Here is a 20,475-nt window from a genome sequence, read left to right as displayed (position 1 = left end):
AATGCCACAGCCTACCTAAGCACTGTTTCTGACCATGTCCATCCCTTTATGGCCACCATGTGCCCATCCTCTGATGGCTGCTTCAAGCAGGATAATGCACCATGTCACAAAACTCAAATCATCACCAGATCTCAACCCAATAGAGCAACTTTGGGATGTGGTGGAACGGGAGCTTCGTGCCCTGGATGTCCGTCCCACAAATCTCCATCAACTGCAAGATGCTATCCTATCAATATGGGCCAACATTTCTAAAGAATGCTTTCAGCACCTTGTTGAATCAATGTCACGTAGAATTAAGGCAGTTCTGAAGGCGAAAGAGGGTCAAACACAGTATTAGTATGGTGCTCCTAATAATCTTTTGGGTGAGTGTGTGTGTGTATATATATATATATATATATATATATATATATATAGATATACACACATATATGTATATATATATATATATATACATACAGTATGAAGGCAAATAGTACATTTCTCTTTTTAAAAGATTTTCCTGTCTTGTAGGCACTCAAATCAAACTCTCTAGAATGCGCAATCTTGTGATTGCATTTCTCCCCATATTTTCTGAGAGAGTGTACAGTAAATCAGGCAGTAATGAAGCAGGCCATAGGGACCTGGCCATTTATCTAAACCAGCCTCCATCCAACAAGTTGTATGGATCTGAATAATCATGCGGTAAAAGTCCAAGAGGAAAGATGGGGAAGGGGGAACACGTTAAACACGCCCAATTACCAGAAATTATGATCTCCAATTAATTAAGTGCTCCAGGCAATTAAGTGTTCTGACAGTAGTAACACGAGCAGCCTGGCAGGAAGAGAGCAGTTTCGACAGGGAAGAGATCTGCAGGGTGCCACAAACATAGCACTTTGCTAACATAATTAACCTCAATGCCATTCAGCCCTGCAGTTCACTTGCATGCAAAAAAAAGGGAAAAAAAGCGGGGCTATCTGGCAAATGAAAGCAGTCTCAGCCATTAGTCTTGTTGAGCTGATCAGAAGTGTGCAACTTACATGGAACATGATGGCATTTACCTGTTGTTGATCAGCAGGGAGGCCATTTCCCCCACTGATCCTGGATTAAGAACTGTGAAAATATCGTTGTGTATTTAACATCATGGTTAAGGATTAGTTGAGTGAATAAGGTCAAAAGTGACCTTCTTAAACCTTAATTTGGCAAGTCTGATCAAATCTCAAAATAAGCCGAAACTCCAAACTTTATAACTTCTCACAGTGGTTCACTTTCAATTAAAGGTAGTCACAGCTCCAAAAGTTCAGTTGTAAACATAAAATTAAAATTATTTGTAATCATATGTAAAATATTACTTATATTAATGCCTTGGTGATAAGAGACTTCTTTCAGAGACATTTTTATTCTATTTTGTTTTATTTTTGCTTTGTGTTGTTAGTGTCTGTATGTAAATGAACAATGTTTACTCTTTCTCTGTGTTACCTGGAACAAGAAATTTCATTTATTTGTCAGCAAAAGCATTTTGTGTCATCCAGTGACACAAAGAGATCCACCATTCATAGAGATCCAGTTTGAAATGGAGAGACTAAAATCACAGACATTTTTCAGATTTTCCGTAGCAGTGTTCTCTCCATATTTAGGATATTTTGCAGCCATTTTCCACTAGATACTTCACTGGAAACTAAAAATAACTAATTTCCATGAAACATTTATTCTTTGACTTCTTGCATCCTGGAACAATATACGTTGACACCTTTGTGAATATAAGTTTGCTGAAAAGTATTTCCTACTCAACCAAGTCGATATTTGAATCTGGTCAAGCCTATCCAATAAAAGAAGACTGTGAGTGCCCTTGGACGGCAACATGCCCAATGCATTATGAGTGTTGAAGGTTTTTCCTAACTTTTTGGCAAAAGAGAAGACAACAGCCCATTTTTCTCAAGTCAGGTATAAGCGATTTCATTTTTTCTTTTGCCTTCCTACTGCATAGGCAACTATGTTCTTTTAAAAAATTCAAAACCATATTTTTTTTGTTCCCCTACATTAAGCTGAGACTTACTCTATACTTAACCTCTAATGGTGGTTCACTTCTTAATTCTAGGTAGTCACAGCTCCATAAATTCAGTTGTAGCCTGACTATTTACTACCCCATTGGGGCTTGAAACAGTGGATCAGTCCAAAACAGAAGCTAGAAGGCCAAAACAAGGAATTGGGCTGAACCAGGAAAAAAAAAATGGATATCAGTTTGTGACATAGACACTGGCCCATGGGGGACTTGGTCAAAGAGTTGAGCAAAATATTTGAGCCAGAGAGAATTTCTGTGTGTTCCTAAATATTTATGTAGAGAAGTAAACACATGTCAAAGCTGATCTTGCACTGGGGGAAAGAGCCACAAGCTGCACTTCCCCCACTAGAGCTCTCTGTACAAAGCTCTTAATTTATGATAATGTGCATCATCCTACAAACTTACTCAGAGAGAGGACACATACATTTAGCCTCAGCTGTTCATAAACCATGGCAAGGTATGACCTGTGTCACCATTACAAAAGTTCTTAAGGGGGAATTCAGAGAATGGACTCTTCCCACTGATAGAGGTGTATATTGCTGTTTTAGAGAATATCGCAATGTGGCATATTTTACATCGCTGCAATCCAAGGCACCTGAAATGACTCACAAAATGTATCCAACAATGTACACTCAACCGTATCCACTGATGAACAACTGCTGCCAAGCTAAACAGAAAATGTGGGTCAATGATATGACACCCGCTAGTTTCCCCCAAAATAAATATTCAGTATTTAATACAAGTAATCAAATAAAAACAGTACCAAAGATTTCGATTTCAAATAAATGCTATATTCTTTTGATTTTTTATTTATTTATCACAGTTTCTACAAAAAATATTAAGGAGCACAACTGTTTTCAAAATTTATACTAATAAGAAATGTTTTAAGCTCCAAATCAGCATATTAAAAGGGGGGTTGACTGCTTTTTTTTTTTCTTTGCATGATTGTGTTTACGGGGTGCAATATAACACGTATTCGTGGTTTTTCTTTTTTAAAAAGTCGTATTTTTCATAAACTTCACCTTTATTGAAAGCCGCACTTTCCTATGTCCTCGAACGGGCGGTCGACTTCCTAATTCTATGAAACCACTCCGTCAGAAACAGGCAGTGGGCTCAGATTGGTTAGTTTGGACCGGTGTGTGGTGATTGGCTAAACTGTCGCTCACGTTGTCCGGAAGGTTAACGCCCATAACCTTTACGGGCAAAACGTGCCTCCTTTCATGTCGATACTACAGTATCAGTTTGAGGCAGAATCAGACCGAGAAAGCGGCGATAAAGAGAGTCCAGCAGAACCTCACCACACACGGCTCTTACTAAACGTTTCTGAATGATAATTTGCTATTTTTTTTTTAACTTTATACACGTTTGTTTTACACAATAGCATCTGACTGGCAACAATAGCAACTGACTGGCTACTAATGTTAAACTCAAACAGCGTGGCATTAGATTGCGTTCTTAATCAAATCGAAAATAACGTCATAAAGCATTATATACATGAAAAATACGTTTACAACATTAGTACTTTGGTCCACAATGTTTGTACGCGTTTGTCGTAGACACAAAATAGCATAACTAGTAGCCTGGTGGCTATAAAGCCAGCGCTTTACATTTAAAATGATGAAGTCTTGGCCTACTTACAGGTTGTGTCCCAACAACTGCTGCCTCTGCTTTTAAAGTTGGAACTGCTTCATGTTTTAGTAACAGTTTCTTGTTGAATACGGCATTGAATTCGTGGAGATTCTGGAAGCTGTCTTCCATAAAATGCGCAGCACAGAGAGCTAAATTACGATCGTCATTTTCAGGAACATACTAGAGCAAACCTAGAGCAATGGCTGCTGAAAAATCTGCCGTCACAGTTATTTTAAATTGTAATATTATAATAATTTAATATATTACTCGTTTGACTTTTTTTCATCATATGAATGTGAGGCTTCAATATGAGGCTTCTTTCAACAACATTTAAAAATCGTATATTACATTGTTAGTGTTTATAATTAGTGTATATTTCACATATAATTTAACAATATTACTGAAAATGATTAAAATGTGTACACAGGCATGCATTTAAGGTGTAAGGAAATGGTCTATTTTTACTTGCTATTTACAAAAGTTGACGCTTTTATTGTCATTAAACTGAAACTTCTTAGTTTCTCAAAACTATATGAAACCCCACGAATACAAAGTTTACATTCTTAAGAACTTCAAAGTAAATGAAATAATTTTCTTAAATCATTAACCCATGTACACAAACATCTCTTAAAATTAAATTCTTTTTACTGTCTATACATTCTGCTGGTGCTGCACAAATTTACTAGCTTTATACTGAGAGAGGTCTATTTTATGTCTATTTGCATACAAACACAACACTCAGCCAACACCAAGAAACCAACTCTCCCATTCGCCAGAGAAACACTTCTGTTCTCTTAAAAGTAGCCCTTTTCAATCCAGTGTTTTACACCATAGCAGTTTTCAGGAACATTTGTCTCACACTACTAATCACACAGCTCCACAGAGAAGCCTCAAGCGCTGAACCTTCTACTCAAAATCCCTGTCAAAACCCCACAGACCAAATTAACAAAGGGCTAAAAGAAGAGGAAACTTATTCGGTGGCTCTGCGTTTCATTGCAGAACCATTGTGAAGGTGTCTATAAACTCTGATATTGTTTTTGCATGAATTGACTAAAAACAAAAGTGTGAATCCTGGGCAAACATTACTGATCTAACTGTGAACAATGTGCTTTTGACTGCATAAAATCAGTTCCCACTGTGCAAGATAACACTGAGATTGTGGAGTATGTGTAAGAGACTCGGTGAGCATGTGCAGCCTTGATTACATTAGGTGTTTGAAAACGAAAAAGGTCCGAGAGCGGGTACCAGATGTATACCACAGCTGCTGCTTTACAGAACATCAGGGTAAGAAGTGAAAACAACAGACAAGCCCACTGATGTCACATTAACAGGATTAGAGACCACTTCATGCAAAAAGGGGGATTAATTGAGCTGTGAATAAGTTTATCTGTATTGCACCACATTCAAACAAGCAATGATAAGTCAGTGATAGGTGTAGCCAGGGAAAGCCAGAGCACAAAGGCTGATTATTGCCACTTTTCTTTGTGGGTCAGTTGTGATGCTGAGAGCATATGAGTGATAAGACGACAGGAGAGCAGGAAGAAGATGACAGATAACAGAGAATCTCCAGCAGGCAGCCTTCCTGTCTATTACTGAAAGGAATGAATGATATCTAGTTGCACTGTTCAAAAGTTCTGTGTTGTCTATTGCCTAGAGGTGGAAACATGCTAACGCTATCAGTGCTGTTCCAAAGAATATGCAAAATAAGAGATTTGAACAAATGGCTTCGTATTTCCTGTTTGATGCTATAGAGAAAGATTACTGGATGTCACTGTGTGATTGCCTTTATTCCCAAACTAAACGGAACTGAAAAATACTGTTCACCACTTAAGCTACAAATATACATGTTTGCTTCCTACATGCAAATACCATTCAAAAGTTTGGAATCTAAAAGACATATATATATATATATATATATATATATACACACACACACACACACACACACACTAATGCTTGATTAATAACTACAAATTATAGCTGTCCATAAGGGGAACTTGACATAATAAATGCCCATATTTATAATCTAATAATTCTAAATGAAATGCAATAGATTTCATACAGAATAAGTGGTGACATCTGCTCCTCTTAAATTAAGGATTGAAATTAGTTTGCTGAATGCTCTTATGATATCTTTTGATGTCAAGATGACTTTTGAAGTCAAGATGAATCTAAATTTTAAAAGGCTACGATGAAGAGCTGAAATCCTGTAATGAAGCAATGAGCATTATGAAAAATTATAATTTTAAATCGGGATCCAACACGTTCAGATGAAAATTGTATTTAAAACACTTTAAACACACTTTAAAAAAAGGATGAAAAGAAGATGAATACATTTAGGCTCATTTCTTTGGTAGAAAGTAAGTGACATTAGATACATAACAGGTGTTTTTTTCCCCCCATCCTGCTCCCTAGTGGCAAACAGAGCAGTAAATTAGATGTTTATATAAGAACAATGAAAATATGAATGCTATGATCCCATCTCTGCTGATAAATAAACTGATAAATAATGTAAAATGTGCATTCTTCCAATCTTAAAAGATTCCTAGACTGACTCGCTGGCCTCATTTGAAGTTTTCCCCCAGCTCACTGGGGGACTGCCATGTCTCTATAGAGACCAAAGTCTCATGCTCATTCTCTAATCGCACAGAGGCGTATGACCCTGAGGATTAGGAGAAAAGAAGAAGAAATTACTTTCATTAAGAAATTCAGATTTCTTCCATCCTTTTGATCTTGTGCCAGAAGAACATTTATGCTGATGAAATGCATAAATAAAGTTCTTAAATTATCCCGGCTCTCTTTAGCGCATGGATCCAAGTTGGAAAACTTCCAGAGGAAGCAAGTACAGTACAATCATTCTGAGAGCTGATCAGTGGGGGTGATTCAAGAGATGGCCTGAGTCACCGATACGTCGACTGATTCATCTGTTGAAGAAGTACACAGAGAGACATAATAGTCTGATGCTGTTCTTTGGAACAAAGGTTAACTATTGCTTCGCTGCCCATTTCCTATTATTTTGAAGTTCAGCTGAACAGAGCAAGTGAATTAAATATGTGAACAATCTCAGTGTCTCTCTCAGTACATTGCATTGTGGCTTGAAATACAGGGAGAGAACATAGTCAGGCATCAGTCATCCAGTGACCTTAAAGGGTTAGTTCAGCCAAAAATGAAAATTCTGTCAGTATTTACTCACCCTCTTGTTGTTCCAAACCTCTATGTGTTTATTTGTTCTGCTGAACACAAAGGGAGATATTTGGAAGAATGTTTTAATCAAACAGATCTCAATCCCCATTGACTACCATAGTAGGAAAAAATACATACTATGGTAGTCAATGGGGAATGAGATCTGTTTGATTAAAACATTCTTCCTTTGTGTTCAGCAGAACAAATAAACACATAGAGGTTTGGAACAACTTGAGGGTGAGTAAATACCGACAGAATTTTCATTTTTGGGTGAACTAACCCTTTAAAGATTACATTACATTATAAACAGAAGGTACATTATAAACAGAACAAGTACATTATAAACAGAAGGTCTTATCGCAATACATGTCGGAAATGGTTTAATTTTGTGAGTTGTATTCATGTATTTTTGTTAATATTACCCTGTAGGTATTCTGATTACCATTGTTGGTATTTTGTATCCATGTGTTTATAATCTGTTTTATTTTACCTTGTAGGTAATTGATTACCATTGTTGGTATTATTGAGATCATGATCATATATGGTGTGTATTTAGGATATGTTTTGTTTTGTTTTGGTATTGTTTTGCTTTGGATGAGGGAGAAAGGCTTCCCCTTCTTTCCTTTCTCATGTTTTCATATATGTATTTATATTCAAAATTGTTATTGAGTGTTTTGATAATGTGTAAGGAAGCAACTATTATTGTTTTGTTTTTCCTGTTATTGGTAACCGGGGTGGGTTCAAATAAGTTTGACTTCTATCCAGTTTTGTTAAAGTTGATGTAAATATGATGAATTTAAAGGCTTGTACAGACTAACCAAAATGCTTCGTATTGCCTTGTCATGTGTAACTATTGTTTGAAATAAACAAATAAATAAAATAAAATATAATAAAAAGAGACAGTCCACACAAAAAAAGAAAATTCAGTCATCGACTCACCCTTATGGCATAATACAATTATATTTCCTTTTTTGTGGGAGAAAAAAAAGAGATTTTGAAAAATGTAAATTTAATAAAAGCTGCATTTGAACCTAAACATTCTTCGAAATATCTATTTTTGTTTTCCACTGAGGGAAAAAAAATGCGTATTTGAAAGAGGTTTGCATTTTTTGATGAACTGTCCCTTTAATATCTGGAACTAAAAAAACAGCAGCTGCTACGGTGTTGAAATGTATTATTAAAGATTTATTATTTCTAATTTGCCTATGCTCCCCTGAATATTCAGTGATGATTCTGTGAAACTGTGCCCTGTATTGAACTCTCAAGCTGGCACCATGCCCCAGTTGCAGCCGTAAGTGTAGATGATTTAGTAAGGGTTTGCTGAAAAGCTGTAGGAGTGGTATAGTGGTTTTGGCTTTGGTGACAGTCCTGGAAATTTATCTGATCCATTCTTTAGCAGTGGGCAACCAAAAAAGTCAGTGAAACCTCTGAGTCAGTGAAAAGTGGTTTTAATGTTTGGCCTTTCCTAAAGTATCAACTACCAATGATGCAACACAGGCTGTCACATAGTCAAAATAAATTTCACCAGCCAAAATATGAAGAAAAAACAAAAAACAAAAAGAACATAACATCTGTTTTTTATTGAAATGGCTGACCTAAAAGCCAATGTGAGATAAAAAGTTACATGTTAGATTTATGGATTGGCATATTTAATATTTGTAAGGGATAATGTACAGTCAAGGCGAATCTTTGTGTTGGAGTCCCGATCAACCAGTAAGGGTTTATTTTGAGAGAATAATCACCTGGCTGTACAGTAACCCATTGATTACATGGCTCCTTCCAATTAAATGAATGGACATGGAATATGAAATATTAGGTTAATAATAAAAATTGTGCGGTCAGTCATACCGTGTTGACCTGATCAACAAGTATTTGACAGTCGAATGCCACAAATGACCAATCTGAATCAAGTATTTCAGAGAGCTGTCTAATAAATCAATATACATGACACTTTGGCAACTGCATTTGTTGTGAAGTGTATTCAGTACTCATCAGTCATCCGAAAAAAATCAGTTTAGACCTGAGATGCCTAAATCAGGGCCTGTGTGATGACCTTTAAGCATATCTCCAGTTTGTTTTAAAGGAGCAATGTGTGACTTTTAGCGACATCTAGTGGTTCGGTTGCGAGTTTGCACCAGGTTTGCACTAAGGGCTCAGCCCACTGCTCACCCCTCCCTTTTGAAGAAGCTACGGTTGCTAAAACGGGACAAACATCTCGTCGGCTGAGACAGCAGAGAATAGCCAGAGTAAGCCAAGAGTGTGTAACATTGTCACTGTTTCTGTACCACAGTCCATTATAAACCACATCATGAATACTGTCTGTTTACAAAGCCATAGTCCGGTGAGGATCAAGGGTTTTAATATATAATTTAATAAAATAATAATCAGCTGATTGTCTCACAAACGTAACCAGCAGCACATTTCTCCACACATACTGTAGCAAACCCATAATACAGCGAGGGAGCAGCTATATATTTTTTCTAACAGGGTAGTAATAGTTTAGCTGGCTAATATGAGCTGTTACTGTGGCTGAGCTGGGACGCGTCTGCATGAGTCCAAAGGTCGGAAGTGCGCGCGCTGTTACAATCATGTCATCTCCGCATCCCATAGATACTATTTACTACACACAATAGGCTTTTTTTCTCTGATTTTTAAAATTCTTCGCGATCGACTTTAGTAAAAGTCTCTATCGACGGGTTAGTGATTCCTGTAACGTACTGTTTTACGGTCAATGACATGAATACTAATCATCAGCTGTCTCACGAACGTAACAGCACATCTATCCCCAACATAACAAACCCATAACACAGCGAGGGAGAACTAAGTTACATGAAACAATCCCAACTACATATTTTACACCACTCACAAGGGAAAAGTCACTACTCACGGAGTGTAAGGCTAGCTTCCAGCTTTCCGCTACTTCTCTGATGAAACGCGTTCTGTAGCGCTGTTTGTTCGCGTTCGGCTACGGTAGGAATATGACGTCACAACATGGCGACCTTCATAGAAGGGGATTCCCTCGGTTATGGAGCTATTAATGTCTCATTCTAAGGTAATAAAAACATTACGGCTAATTAAGTAAGTTCTTTATACACCACTGAAAACATAGTTATGGATGTCATATTGCATTTCTGTTAATAGATACTCAACTTTGTTACACATTGCACCTTTAACATTTTTAAAAAAAAAATATTTTTAATTGAAATGTAGTGAATATAACGCCAATGTTTAAAATACTTAAAATAGTTTTAAAGTACATATGATTATAGTTGAATTTAGACCATTTAATTTGGTAAACAAATCTGACCAATATTAACAATATTCTGGATTTTTTTTTAATTTGTATTGTCTGTATAAAAGAGAAGAACACTAAAGAAAGTGCTGGCTCAATAATACAGTGGTTTCTTAAAAGGGAAATAGGGAAACACTACGGCCACAACAGAATTGTAAATAGGCTACACGTGCCAGTGGAAATGGAAATAACAGTACAAACGGGAAACAATTATGAAATAAAAAGCAGTTTGAGGAATGGCCTGGTTTCTTTGTGAGTTGGGCTATTTTAGTGCTTACCGACTCAGGGTTTCAAAATGTTATACTTGTTACAGTAAAGATTGATCAAACAGAAAAGGACTTTTCTGCATTTTTGCTTTTGTCAACTCAGACAAAAAGTATGTGGTGTCTATATAAACACCATAATCAAATAAAGAATCCTTTTATAACAATATATCATTTGTTTTACAAAGCCTGCTCTCTTATATATAAAGAGCCGGTTGAGAAAGGTCAGACCAGGTTATTGGTGGCTGAGTGTGAACTAATTTGATTGACAGGTCTTCCAAATATGTGTCTATCATAAAGGTGTGAAAGAGTTTGCGACATCACAGACTTTAGCACTTTGTGATGGTATTTATTTAAAATGTGTTTGTGGATCTTTCTGGACCCAATGAATGAGCTATCTGTTCTAAAATACATCTTTCTCCATCGGTGGCCATTGAAAAATGAGCTGTGTACAAACTTGTGTACAGAATGGGAATGCTGATAGCCAGCTTAGTCCATCCATATTTGCTAACTAAATAAATTGAATCATAGTCTACTACTTTAAATATGATCCCTTTACGTTTCCCCACACAGAGTAGTTAAAAAATCTGCATTGCAAAACTTGAGTAAAAAAGTGTTTTGTAATAATGACAAGCAAAATATGATTCTCGAAACTTCCCATGTCTACCAGCACAGATGTTGCACAACTCTCAGATGTGGGAAAACATGACCAGAAAGTTTGTGAATTTTTATAAGAAACTCCTAACCTCTAGTTGATGAGAATGAGAAACGCTAATTGTTATGCATTACTGTAACTGTCACTAATTTCCGTTTCTCTTACTGTTCGCCTGAAGAAACGAGAATATTCAACAGATATTTCAGCAACAAAAACAAAAAGGGAAGGTGGATGGTGGAGGGAGAAAAACGAGGCCCTGATTTGCTTTCCAATCTACAAAGGAAAGTAATCCTATCTGGCAGTTTAATGTGATTTTAATACTCATGTTACATCTCAAGTGTGATTTGCCCGTGTGAATGATTATCAGATGTATGAGATGAAGTTGAACGTGACGCTTGGTCCTTTGCATGCGAGGCCACTGTTTGTCTAATCTTTCTGCCTCTTATGGATTTGACTACCGAGCTAACAAGTGTGAAGCAGCTCATCAGGGAAGAATAAGCAGTGTGACAGGAATAGGTGAATGATTATGAAAAGAGTAACGGTTTGGGTAACATTTCTGAAAGAACCTAAATCCAGGTTTTACACAGAGCCAGATGCAAATTGGCAGATCTTAGACAAGTCCTCAGAACACGGAGCTAACGAAAGCTGAAGCTAGCTTCATATGAAGACAAGGAAGCTCAAGCTTCAAAGAGCATGCAAACTACCGCCGCTGAAATATTTCCTCTTAGATATGTGTGTAGAAATGTGCAGAGTGACGAGTAAATGACTGTATGATCAACAGGTTGCAATGTGTTAGTGTATGCATATCTGTATATGTATATGCATTATGTACACAACCTTTTTTAAACGTTTGGGGTCAGTAAGATTTTTAAAATTTCAAATACATGCTGTTCTTTTGCACTTCCTATTCATTAAATTATCCTAAAAAAATATCTAACATAGTTTCCACAAAATATTACGAAGCAGAACTGTTTTCAATACTGATAATAAGGTGAAATGTTACTTAAACACCAAATCAGCATAATAGAATGATTATTGAAGGATAAAACGACACTGAAGCCTGAAGTAATGGCTGGTGAATAACTACATTATATAAAGCAAAATGTTTAAAATATATTAAAATAGAAAGAAATTTAAATTTTCTTAATATTACAGTTATTTCTGTATTTTTGATGAAATAGGTGCAGCCTTGGTGAGCAAAAAATATGTAATTTGTTTAAAAATAAATCTTAAAAAACGCCAAACTTTTGAATGGTGGTGTATACATATACACTCACCTAAAGGATTATTAGGAACACCATACTAATACTGTGTTTGACCCCCTTTCGACAGAACTGCCTTAATTCTACGTGGCATTGATTCAACAAGGTGCTGAAAGCATTCTTTAGAAATGTTAAACCAATATTGATTGGATTGCATCTTGCAGTTGATGGAGATTTGTGGGACGGACATCCAGGGCACGAAGCTCCCGTCCCCCCACATCCCAAAGATGCTTTATTGGGTTGAGATTGGGTTTTAGTACAGTGAGCTCATTATAATGTTCAAGAAACCAATTTGAAATGATTTGAGTTTTGTGACATGGTGCATTATCCTGCTTGAAGCAGCCATCAGAGGATGGGTACATGGTGGCCATAAAGGGATGGACATGGTCAGAAACAATGCTCTGGTAGGCCGTGACATTTAAACGATGCCCAATTGGCACTAAGGAGCCAAAAGTGTGCCAAAAAAACATCCCCTACACCATTACACCACCACCACCAGCCTGCACAGTGGTAACAAGGCATGATGGATCCATGTTCTTATTCTGGTTTTTGTAGCCTCTTTTTCCTATTTGTAGTGGAGATGAGAGCTACCCGGTGGGGTCCTCTGCTGTTTATCTGCCGCATACTTGATGTTTTTCCTTTTTCATACCATTCTTTGTAAACCCCAGAAATGGTTGTGCATGAAAATCCCAGTAACTGAGCAGATTGTGAATTACTCAGACCAGCCTGTCTGGCACCAACAACCATGCCACGCTCTAAATTGCTTAAATCGCCTTTCTTTCCCATTCTGACATTCACTTTGGAGTTCAGGAGATTGTCTTGACCAGGACCACACCCCTAAATACATTGAAGAAACTGCCATGTGTTTGGTTGATTAGATAATTGCATTAATGAGAAATTGAACAGGTGTTCCTAACAATCCTTTAGGTGAGTGTACATACATGCAGTATTAATATTTATTTCAGAGCTGTGGCAAAGAGGGTAGTTCTTTGCAAATAGGGAGCAGTTTTGCTATCAGAACCCCGAGTCCTGCCTGGCTCATGTTTAAAATGTACCCCCCCCCCCCCCAAAAAAAAAAAAAAAACTCAAATCTGCACCATCCTACCAACAGTTTTCCAGCCAAAAAGCCAAATCAAACTCACACAAACATTCATCAACATCATGAACATTAGAAATTACAGTACAAATGACGTACTTGCACCGGTTGTGCGCCTAAGATATTCTGTGTGACTAAAAATCTTAAACTCAATTATTAGTGTACGAGACCCAGTGTGTGTATAAAGAGTGTTCAGCAGATCACACTCACAATATAGCAGGGTTCACAGTAAGCCTTCTTTTCCACGGCATAAAAGGGCTTCCCTCTGAGCTTGGAACCACAGGTCATGCAGATGAAGCAGTGCACGTGAAAGACCTGGTCCATGGCGGTACAACCCGTCCCTTCACCGACCACATTCTCCCCACAGCACGCACACCGACCTGCAAAATACAGCATTGGAATTACTGTATGGATGGTGATGGCAAATTATATAAACTAAACAAAATAATAATAAAAAACATGGAGGGAAGATAAAAAATGTAGAAGTGAAGTTTAAATGCATAATATGCATATAGTGTAAACAGCATAATTTGCCATTTTCATTAAAAAAAAATAAGAAAAAAAAGCTATTTCAAATGGTTATCAAGTGGATATGGGTTATTCACCTTTTCCTCTCCTCCAAACCACACGGTTTCTGTGTCTATTTTTTATTTTATTCTTTAAATCAGATGTTTCAACTCTAAAGTACACTAACACTTCAGCTTTCAGGTTCAGAGATAATCTTGAATAAACAGTGTGTTTGTCGCCTCTTTCAAAACAACTTTTCATTGTGGTACAACCAATGATAACATAATCTACTCTACTGAGTAATTGCCCGTCTCACGGATAAAAAAAAAAAAAAATTAAAAGACTCAATGTCATAAGAAACAGAATATGAGTAGCATTTCTAAAGTTAGGTTGATACCATCTCCAGGGAATTTACCCTGGAGGAATTTAAAGTGTTTGGATTTTTTTTTTTCCTTTTTAAAAAGGGCAAAGTGATCGGTTGCCCTACAATTGTAGAAATCTAAGGCGCTTAATAAGGTCAGTCACTTAATAGAGACTGAGCTGATTTTTTTTTTTCTCTTTCTGAAGAGAATGGAGATCAATGCCTCACCGCTTGCGCAAATACCACCCACCATCTGTCAACTCGCCCATCACAACATGCTAAAACACATGAAGCTTATCACTCAGACGATGTCAGATGCGTAAAGAGCAGTGATATCTCATATTCAATTTAAAGACTAATAAAATCCATCGCATCTCTCTTCAGACCAATCTTCCCCTAATAGCCACATATAATGTCCCCACTGGAATGAGAATAAGATTAAACAAGACACTGGCACATTGACACACACACACAATCTTTTTATGATAAAACGAAACTTTGGAAGTGGAAAGAGCACAATCTTTGTGTTATAGGGCATCTGCTATTGCACCCAAAAAAGATCCTGATTGCATATTGTGTGACACGGCATTTGGATATCTGTAATTGAGTTGAAGCTATCTTTAATTGAGCTTAAGATGTCTCCAACTCAATGCAAAGATATCTTCAAACCAATTAATGATGCTAGCAGTTTAATTAGCAGTATCAGGAAATAATGCGCTTTAGAGCCATATCTTGTGGTGTTTTCCTTTTTACACATCTGAGGACAGATATGATCTCCAAAAAAAAAAGAGAATGTGAGATATTATGAATTAATTTCCTTAACTTTAGTTCTGTAGTTCCTCATTTTTCTTTTCTCTTTCTTTTGTGCTTCATTTAAGCCTGTTTTTAGAAATGATACACTCTCTGACTGCAATGAGAGCCAGAGTTCAAGCTTGTCACAGACAAAAGGCGAAGCAGCGAGCAGGAGAAATATCAGACACGCTCCCATTTTCACTGCTGAAGCTGTCGGCGGCATCAACAAAACAGACTGAACTTTTCCGCTCTTCAGATTAGATATCAAAGCCGAGCTGAATATGAGCACCTCTTCTCAACAAAGTTTAAATCGTAGATAATTCTCCTCGTGTGTGTGGATATCTGTTCAGCTCGATCGATGCATTGCAAAAAAGCGGTACTTTTATTTCGTTTTACAGTACACAATTTTTTTTTGAAACATTATAAAATAAGATAAATGTATTCAAGATGCAAACTGTGAGATTAAGAGAACACATTTTGAAATAAGTTCTGGAAGGGGGAGGGGAGGGGGGTTATATTCTCTAAAACAAGTCAAACCTTGTCAACCCTTGACCTTGATATTAAGCTATGTTGCTTTAAATGTACACTACAAAAAGTTATATATATATATATATATATATATATATATATATATATATATATATATATATATATGTATATATATATTTAAAAAAAATCTTTCCATTCATTAAAAATGTATTAAAAAATTAAAAAATGTAGCACTGTTTCTTCAAAACTATTAAGCAACTTAACTGTTTGCAACTGATAATAAGAAGAAATATTTCTTGAGCATTAGAATGATATTTGAAGGATAATATGACACTGAAGAGTGGAGTAATTGTTGTTTAATAACACATTAAATTAGAAAATTAAATGTTATTTTAAAGTGTAATAATATTACAAAATACACCTATTTTAAATCAAATACATGCAGTTATGTGCATTAAAAAAAAAAACCCTACCAACCCCAAACATTTGAATGGTAATAAAATTATTATTATTTTTTGTATCATTAAAAAAAAAAAAAAAAAAAAAAAGTGTGTGATGATAAATCCGCTTTATGACTGATTTTGTAGGTAGCCATACAGACCATTACTTTAATTAAAGGCACTGTGAAATGATCCGGCACAAGCTTTCCATGAATTGTCACACCTGCGTATGAAACAGCAGCATAATAAATGAATGTCATGTTGATAAATAATTACCACTTAGCTCTATGTTGCGTGGCCCATGTTGAACTGTCACTAAAACTAATGTGAGTTCCTTCACTGACGCTGAACTCTAGATAATTCCCCCTTCCATCCCGCTGAGCTGTACCTGCAGCAGGGTTCCGCTGAGGAACAGCACAGAGCAGGCGGAGGAAATAAAGTGGAGCCGTATGCCTGCCGCAGCTCCCCAGGGGACCTGTGGGGGTGGGAGGAATCCCAGGCAGAGGTAATCACTTCAGATGGGCTGAAACAAGAGTGGCACTGGATCACAGGCCCCTCTGAGCCAAACCAGTGTATGAGAAAGACAAGCACAGAAAAAGAGAAGAGAGAAAGTAAGTGAGAGTGGGGAATACAGCCAAGGGATGAGCGCAGGTCACCCTCAGGAAATCCTCTTTTCCATTAGTAGGGTGGGAATGCCTTGGACTCTCAGGAGGTACAAAGAAATCCTCAAATGCCTTTATAGGTCACTTTTGTCAGGTGACGGACCAGCTAAACTGCAGAGCACCTAACACTCAAAACAATTACCTAAGTAATGTACTTACTATCCTTATACCCTATATCTTAAATAAAAGATACACTTTTACAGATACATAACTTGCTATTTAAAGTAGCTTTAAAAAACGGGGAAAAAAATAAAATATATATATATATATATATATATATATATATATATATATATATATATATATATATATATATATACATATATAGTGTATTGTTTAATAAACTGATTTTGATATATTTAGCAAATTTCATATTACTATTGTTATGTGTGTGTGTGTGTGTGTGTGTGTGTGTGTGTGTGTGTGTGTGTGTGTGTGTGTGTGTGTGTGTGTGTGTGTGTGTGTGTGTGTTATTAGAGGATTATTTGGTCAAACTTTGAAGATAATTATTGGTCACACTTTAGATTAGGGTCCAATACTCACTATTAACTATGCCTTGGCTTTTGCCTCAATAAATTCCTAATTACTTATTAATAGTTAGTAATGTAGTTTGTTAAGTTTAGGTATTGAGTTGGAATTGGGAAGTATTAAAGGATGTAGGATATGGTCATGCTGAATAAGGCATTAGCATGTGCTTTATAAGAACAAATACATAGCCAATATCCTAGTAATACGCATGCAATAAATAAATAAATAAATAAATAAATAGATGATAATAATAATAGTGAGAATTGGACCCTAAACTAAAATGTTCTCAAGTATCCAGTAGGCTTTGGCTTTAGTGAATTTAGCAGTCGCCCGGGTTTCCACAGGCTATAAGTCACGTTTCTCTCAATATTGGAGTCAGTTGGGAATACAGTTAGAGGACCCACATAAATTGCATCAGCAGCTCTAAAGAAATCTACAGTCTCACAAACTGTCCAAAGTCACACACAAATATACAATGTGAAGCCTAATGTCTGCAGGCAGGAGATCAGCGAGTTACAACCGTCTCTGTAAATGTCAGCCTAATTGTTCTTTGTCTCATTTGTAGCCGCAAACATCTCTGGTGAGTTTATTTTTCAGTTTATAAATGACCACATCAGCTGCTCACGTATAATAAAAGCACCATTCATACATCTCTATCAAGCTCAATTGCTTTTCAAAAAATCCAACACTGGGCAGAGAGGGCTCATGAAAGAGCCTTCGCTCCCCTGCGTCCCTTGCTCTGGGAATGGAAGGCGAGTCTTCATATTAAAACTTCAAATAGTTCCTTTGTAACCAGAAGGGGTGGGAGTGGAAGAGTTCATTTACACGTTATACACTTTCTCTCCTCTTTCTTACAGTATATGCAACCTCAAAAAAAAAAAAAAGAGAGAGAAATAATAAGGATGGAATGAAGGAAGAAGAAAGAGGCCGAGTGTGTTGCTCACAAGCTTTGTGAAAGGCTTAAAGCGGTTAGGCATTTTAATTGGATAAAAGGAGAAGATTAAAGAGTTCTTGACTCCGTTCCATAAATAATTGATTTCTAATGTATTTGTGGTGGCAGGCAGATGCTGTTGTTTGGCGATGGTGGATGTTTTGAGTGGCAGGCCTGCTAAGATTTCCTGCACATCTCCGTCTCGCCGCTCTTTGTTTTTTCACGCTGCGATGCAAGAGAGGTGCATGAAAGGCGGCGCGAGCGCGAGCAGCAATTTTGATCTTACATTGCCGGAAATCAAAGATCACGCGTGTAAAGAGGGAAGGCAAAGAACTTTTTTTGTGGAAGGCCAAACTTTCCTGACTCGCTGAGAAGAGAAGGTGTGATTCTTTAAGGAGGAAACACAGCCTTCTCAGTACTGGGAGACAAAGCGCATCGTGACAACGCGCATGTAAACAAATAAGCACAACAGATCCACAACACATATTCTGGGCTTGTAAGAACTTTGTTTCTTCAGAAAGAATATTTTGCGGTGTAAACAACAGAGCGTTATTAGACAGAAATAGTAGCGATAATGCAACATAGATTCCCACAGATGGAATTCATCTTGTTTTTTAGGAACAATAGCAAACAGCACATTCCTGCAGCTGGAGTGAAAAGATTTAAAAAACATCTGTTTCAACAGCAAATTCCGCTCCAGCAAATTATGCTGCTCTAATTCACAAATTTATAACAGAGCAATGTTACCAAACACACGCTTTGAAACCCCCACCCACCCCACACAAAAGCTGGGGAGGAAAAAATAAATCTGTTGTGACAGGCTGTGTGTGTGGAAAGAACGAAAAAAGATACAAAGTCATGCAAAATGTTTATATATAGATTGCAAACAAACGTTATGGGGTCAATGTGATGCAAATTTTTTGTTTTATCCATTAATTACAGTAAAATTTTAATACACCTCTTCTGTAATAAGCATGAGTAACTTCTGCTCTAAGGTTAATACAAATTCATTTTTTTTTTATTAAAATTAATTAGAAAAAAAAGCTGATTTAATTTTTTTTTTAAAACAACATTTGTCCACAGAATCCAAGGCATGGCTTTATTCCCTAAAAGACGTGACAAATATTTATGAATAAGTAACCTTACCTTTTGTATTTACATTTAACATTATGCATATACATTTTACATTATAAATATAAAAATAAATGAAGAGTTCAGATGCAAAAGCCTCTAAGTGCCATTTGAAATTTACTTCTAAAATGATCATTTTTATCAAGCTTGTATATTTAAGTAATTTCACTTAAATGGCAATGAAGATTACCTATTAATTGTAATTTAAGTGAAATTAATGAACTTAAATATTCAAGCTTGATAAAAATGACCATTCTAGAAGAAAATTTCAAATGGCATTTAGAGGCTTTTGCATCTGAACTCTTCAAATATTCAAGATATAGACAGATATGTTATTATTTTTTACTTGGTTTACACAATATGACATTTTTACAGTCATTCAAACATTACTTTTCTGGAAAATGGAATAAAAAAAATTCAAAACCAAATGTCAGCATAAACGCAATATTTCTAATGACAACATTTCACAAGAAGTTTTTAAACAAGACTTTTAAAATATTTTTTGTGGATACTAAGTGCTAAAATGTTTTCAACAACAACACTAAAAGCTTCAAATTTCCACTTCTTTGTATTGGTTTGAAATTTCTGTCGTCTTCTTGTGTTTTCCCTATTCGCTAATTCTGTCTTTTCTGTGTGCAATAGTCCAAAAGCCATTCTACATAGCTGTATGACTGGTTTTATTCCAGATGACAAAAGGAATGGGTCTCATCAATGTGCTTCAATCTCTCAATGCCCCTTACCCATAACCCCCTGTAATCTCATTCCCATATCAGCAAATGATGATGAGGCAGAATGGGATGTGACTCTGGAGCAGGGAGAAAGGATGGGGGGTACATGCCACAATGCATTACCTCTCAGTCTGTCAGACCTGCAGGGCAGCGTGCAGATGACAGAGAGGGTGTGGGAGAAATGTATGGGTTACATGTCCTGGAAGTAGGTGGGAACTGTGACATGAACAGGTGCCAGAGTGTAAACAGGCCGAGTGAACAGAAAAAAAAAAAAAAAAAAAAACCGTGAGAAAGCGAGATAAAGAAGAGAGTTAGAGCGAGGAGGTGAGGGAATGTGTTGAACTGCACGTCTGTGTGGCACAAAACATTCTTTCTTGGGGTCAAACGCTCACCCACGAATGAAATCTAGCAACATGATTCATTGTAAGCCCTCCAGCTCCTTAAACTAGGCCTGCAACGCAGACAATCTTGCAAGCCTCAGTGGAGCT

The 20,475-nt window shown here is 36.6% G+C and overlaps 1 protein-coding gene across 5 annotated transcripts in view; it reads right to left on the bottom strand.

Annotated features, from left to right (window-relative positions):
- Positions 1–20,475, bottom strand: part of lpp (LIM domain containing preferred translocation partner in lipoma) — a 217,087-nt gene that overhangs the window by 15,698 nt on the left and 180,914 nt on the right. For all 5 annotated transcript variants that reach the window (XM_039691476.2, XM_039691477.2, XM_089134150.1 and 2 more), the window contains one exon: positions 13,629–13,798. In XM_039691476.2, coding sequence (XP_039547410.2) covers positions 13,629–13,798 — 170 coding nt within the window. The remainder of the gene's footprint in view (positions 1–13,628; positions 13,799–20,475) is intronic.

This window comes from Pimephales promelas, chromosome 8 (assembly GCF_988280905.1).
Source record: "Pimephales promelas chromosome 8, fPimPro1.hap1.1, whole genome shotgun sequence".
Taxonomy (NCBI): Eukaryota; Metazoa; Chordata; class Actinopteri; order Cypriniformes; family Leuciscidae; genus Pimephales; species Pimephales promelas.
Note: the sequence above shows the minus strand (reverse complement) of the source record. Positions and strands in the feature narration are given on the sequence as shown.